This window comes from Microtus ochrogaster, unplaced genomic scaffold, assembly GCF_000317375.1.
Source record: "Microtus ochrogaster isolate Prairie Vole_2 unplaced genomic scaffold, MicOch1.0 UNK81, whole genome shotgun sequence".
Taxonomy (NCBI): domain Eukaryota; kingdom Metazoa; phylum Chordata; class Mammalia; order Rodentia; family Cricetidae; genus Microtus; species Microtus ochrogaster.
In genome coordinates this window covers 1,675,668-1,679,799 of record NW_004949179.1, presented here as the reverse complement: position 1 = coordinate 1,679,799, position 4,132 = coordinate 1,675,668, and the positions used below count along the sequence as shown (strand labels likewise).

The following is a 4,132-nucleotide window of genomic DNA, read 5'->3' as shown; positions in this document are numbered from 1 at the left end:
GCCGCCCGCATCGCGCTCCCGCCGCGCCTGCTGCTCCGCGTGCCGCTGCCGCTCCTCCTCCTCGCGCCGTCGCCGCTGCTGCTGCTGGAAGCGCTGCTGCGCCTGCCGCTCGTGCCGCTGTGGGGAGACACGGCCTGAGCGCCTCGAACCCCTGACCACCCGGTGCACAGAGAGAAGGGCATGTGGGGAGGCTGTAGACCTCCACCCCGGGCCTTCTCAAAGGAAATGCTTCCTCCCTTTTCCTTTTCTTTGTATGTTTTTGATACAGGGTTCCACTGTGTAGCTGGAATTTAGAGTTCAGAATCTTCCAACCTCAACTTCCCAGGTGTGGGATCACAGGAATGAGCCACCACTCAGGGCCCGTCAATTAAAACTCAGTTTGGAACTGTTGAGGATCAGCAGTAGAGCCCCAGCCTAGGATCCCCCCAGTGAGGCGGTGAGGGCGTGGCTCGGGTAGAGTGACAGCCTAGGATTCCCCAGTGAGGAGGTGGGGCGTGGCTCGGGTAAAGTGACAGGCTAGGATCCCCCAGTGAGGAGGTGGGGGTCTGGCTGGGGTAGAGTGACCCCCTAGGAGCCCCCAGTGAGGAGGTGGGGGCGTGGCTCGGGTAGAGTGACAGCCTAGAATCCTGGCTCCCGGTTGGAACACTAGGAAAGTCTTCCCTAGAAGGTGCAGCTCCTTGGCCCTTCATGCAGTTTGCAGAGGGATTTGGAAGAGGCAGACGGGCAGTCTGAAGAATGAGCATTCTTGAGAGCTTGGAGCTTATGTCATCAAGAATCTAGACAACACCCGCCGATGTGAGCACCCAAGAAGGATTGGCTCCAGGACCCAATGTATGGTACAACGGTCCCTTCTACAGTGGCACCCTGCTTGCTATCTGCTCACCCCTTCCTGTAGACTTGAAATGTCCCTAGATGGGGCTGGAGAGACATTTCAGTGGTAAAGAACACAGACTGCTCTTGCAAAGGACCCCAGTTCAGTCCCCAGCACCCTGAATGTAGCTCACAACCATCTGTAACTTCAGTTCTAGGAGGAAGTCTGACACCCCCTACTGGTTCCCAAGGACACTGCATGCACAAGGTGCACATACACATGCAGGCAAATCATTTGCAACAGATAAAGTAAAATAAATCTAAAAAAGAAAGTCTCTAGGTGATTCAGTGGGAATGTTGTATGAACATTTGTTTTGAGGGGCACTGTAATCCCAGCTGAGAGGCTGGGATGGAGCCCCAAGCCTGGCCTGCACAACAAGACCCACTAACGGCATGCATAATTAAAAAAACTAGGTGTGGCGGAACATGTTCTCAGAAGGTTAACACAGGCATTGCAAATTTGAGGCCAGGATGGGCTAAGTCTCAAAACAAGAAGGAAAATGCAGCAGTCTGTGCATTGGTACACATGCAAATCCTGCTGTTTTCTCAGAGAGCACAGCATAGCCCAGCTGGCCTTGAGCGCCCTACCACCGGCCCACCCCTAGGTGCGGGCCTGACAGCAGTGCACCTCCACACTCTACAAATACTGGGTACTTTCCATCCAAGTTGATGGAATCTTTGGGTGCAGAACCTGAAATGAGGGGCTGGGATACCCCCTCTGCTGCCTACGGTTTTTTACTAGGGACTCAGCATAAAATGTATTCCCTCCTGACACCGCATCAGCCAGACCCCAGTCCTGTACCTTGAAGGCTTCTCGTCGCTGGTACTCCAGTTTGGCCATCTCTTCAGCCACCCAGCCAGGGATGTCAGGGATGGTTGCGTGGATGAGGTACTTGACCAGCAGAGCCAAGTGCTGTGGGGGACAGACACGGGGGCTGCGGGGTGAGGGATGCCCAACTCCTCCGCCCAGCTCCCACCCCGGGGACAGACGCGGGGGCTGCGGGCTCAGGGATGCCCGAATCCTCCGCCCAGCTCCCACTCTGGAAGACAGACACGGGGGCTGCGGGCTCAGGGATGCCCGAATCCTCTGCCCAGCTCCCACCCTGGAGGACAGACGCGGGGGCTGCGGGCTCAAGGATGCCTGACTCCTCCGCCCAGCTCCCACCCCGGGGACCACCAGCCGCACCTCTAGCACCACCACAGACACGATGGCCGCCTCTGGGCTCAGCCAGGGAAACAGGCGCTGCAGCTGGCCACACTGGCCAATGAGGTAGCAGTTCACCATGATTGCCAGCACGCCCATGGCCTCCATGACCTTCTGTAGAGGAGGCAGGAGGTTCAGGGAGAGGTCCCAACAGGGGCTGCCATCCCCTCTGGGCCTCGCCGACTGGCCCACCTGCCATTGGCCAATGCTCTCCACTCGCTGCCCAAATGGCCGCTGTAGGCCGCTGCATAGCTTGAAGGCATCGCTTCGGATCTCAATCAGGTTGTTGACGAGGGCACACAGGGCGGCCAGGGGGAAGGCGGAAGAGAAGAACACTACGTAGCCGAACTGCACAAACATCTCCTGGTAGTCCTGGAATGTGTCCTGAGAACAGGAGCTCCCATCAGGCTAGGCACTAGGCCCAGGCTCGCTCCCTATTTCCAGACTCTGCCTGCACAAGTCCATGGGCCACTAGCGGGCTCTCGTGCTTACCACACCAAGAGTCCCATGATCACCCTGACACACCCGCCTGCGAGCCTGCCTCCACCTTCACAGGTTTACGATGTGTTACATTTGTTTACGCTGGGGAACACTTGCTAATGATGCACAGATGTGTTTTTCAAGTCAGGATTTCTCTGTGTCACAGCCCTAGCTGTCCTGGAACGACAGCTGTCTTGTAGACCAGGCGGGCCTCAAACTCACAGAGATCCGCCTGCATCTGTCTCCTGAGTGCTGGGATTAAAGGCGTGTGCCACCACCATCCAGCTGTGTTGCATTCTTTTATGTTGCATTTGTTTAGCTCTGTGAAGCTGTGATTCTTTGCCTGTCTAAAACACCTCATTGGCCTAATAAAGAGCTGAACAGCCAATAGAGAGGCAGGGGAAAGATAGGTGGAGCTGGCAGACAGTGAGAATAAATAGAAGCAAAAATCTGGGAGAAGGAAGACCAAGAACAAGAAAAGGAAGGAGAAAAAAAAAAAAGAAGGGGCAAGTCACACAGCCAGACATGGAATTAAAAGGAAAGAAAATATTAAAATATTTACAGGGATAGAGAAAGATAAAAGTCCAGAAGTAAAAGGTAGGTGGGAAAATTTAAATTAAGAAAAACTGTCTAGAAAGAAGCCAAGCTAAGGCCACACATTTATAAGTAAGAATTAAGTGTCTGTGTGTGACTTATTTGGAAGCTGAGTGGCCGACCCCCAAAGAGTAGAAACAACAATGCTCTCCTGACCACATGCTTTTTCTGTCAGCAGCCCACGGGCGGGGGCAGTGTGCTTCTTTGCATGGTTTCCTCAGGTGCATGTGTGTAGGCACGGTGTGTGTGAGACCTCGTGTGGAGGCCAGGGGTTAGCTGCAGATAGCCTTGTCGTTCTGAGTGCGGTTCAGAACACGTGGACATGAGAACACAACTTTGTCAGTCCGTTCTCTCCTTCCCCCACTGGATCCCATGGGTGCAACTGAGGTCACCACGGCTTCGTGGCAAGTGCCATTACCATCTTAGTCCTTATTTTCTTTTTATTTATTTAAAATGTATTTTACTTATGCATGTGCGAATTCCTGTGTGTCTGTGTGTGTGCAGGTGTCCAGAGGCTAAAAGCCATGTTGGATCGCTTGGAGCTGGAACAAGCAGCTTTTCTGAGTGGCTGAGAGAAGCCAAGAACTCCGACAAGCAGCCCTCTTCCCTGCTGAGCCAGGACTCCAGTCCTTGCTCCAGCTGTCCTGTAACTCACCTGCCTCTGCCTCCTAAGTGAAAAGCTTGTGCCAACACTGCCCACCTCCTGTTTATTTTTTTAAGGGAGAGTCTCCTGTAGCCCAGGCTTGCCCAGTACTTAGTCCACATCAGAGAAGGACCTTGACCTTCTCGACCCCCTGCCTTTAACTCCCAGTGCTGGGATGACCAGCATGTGCCACCATGCCCGGTTTATGTGGTGTTGGGGATGGAGCCCAGGGCTTCATGCATGCTAGACAAGCACTCTACCAACTAAACTTTCAACACAGCCCTGTTTGCTTCTCTCTCGAGTTTCTTTTTTTTTTTTTTTTTTTTTTTTTTTTGGTTTTT

At 53.7% G+C, this 4,132-nt stretch overlaps 1 protein-coding gene across 1 annotated transcript in view; it reads right to left on the bottom strand.

Annotated features, from left to right (window-relative positions):
* The window catches only part of Ano8 (anoctamin 8), an 11,628-nt gene that overhangs the window by 1,711 nt on the left and 5,785 nt on the right, over nucleotides 1-4,132 (bottom strand). Inside the window, exons 15-18 of the mRNA XM_026777716.1 lie at nucleotides 2,267-2,458; nucleotides 2,057-2,188; nucleotides 1,673-1,783; nucleotides 3-117 (exon numbers count right to left, since the gene is read on the bottom strand). Coding sequence (XP_026633517.1) covers nucleotides 3-117; nucleotides 1,673-1,783; nucleotides 2,057-2,188; nucleotides 2,267-2,458 — 550 coding nt within the window. The remainder of the gene's footprint in view (nucleotides 1-2; nucleotides 118-1,672; nucleotides 1,784-2,056; nucleotides 2,189-2,266; nucleotides 2,459-4,132) is intronic.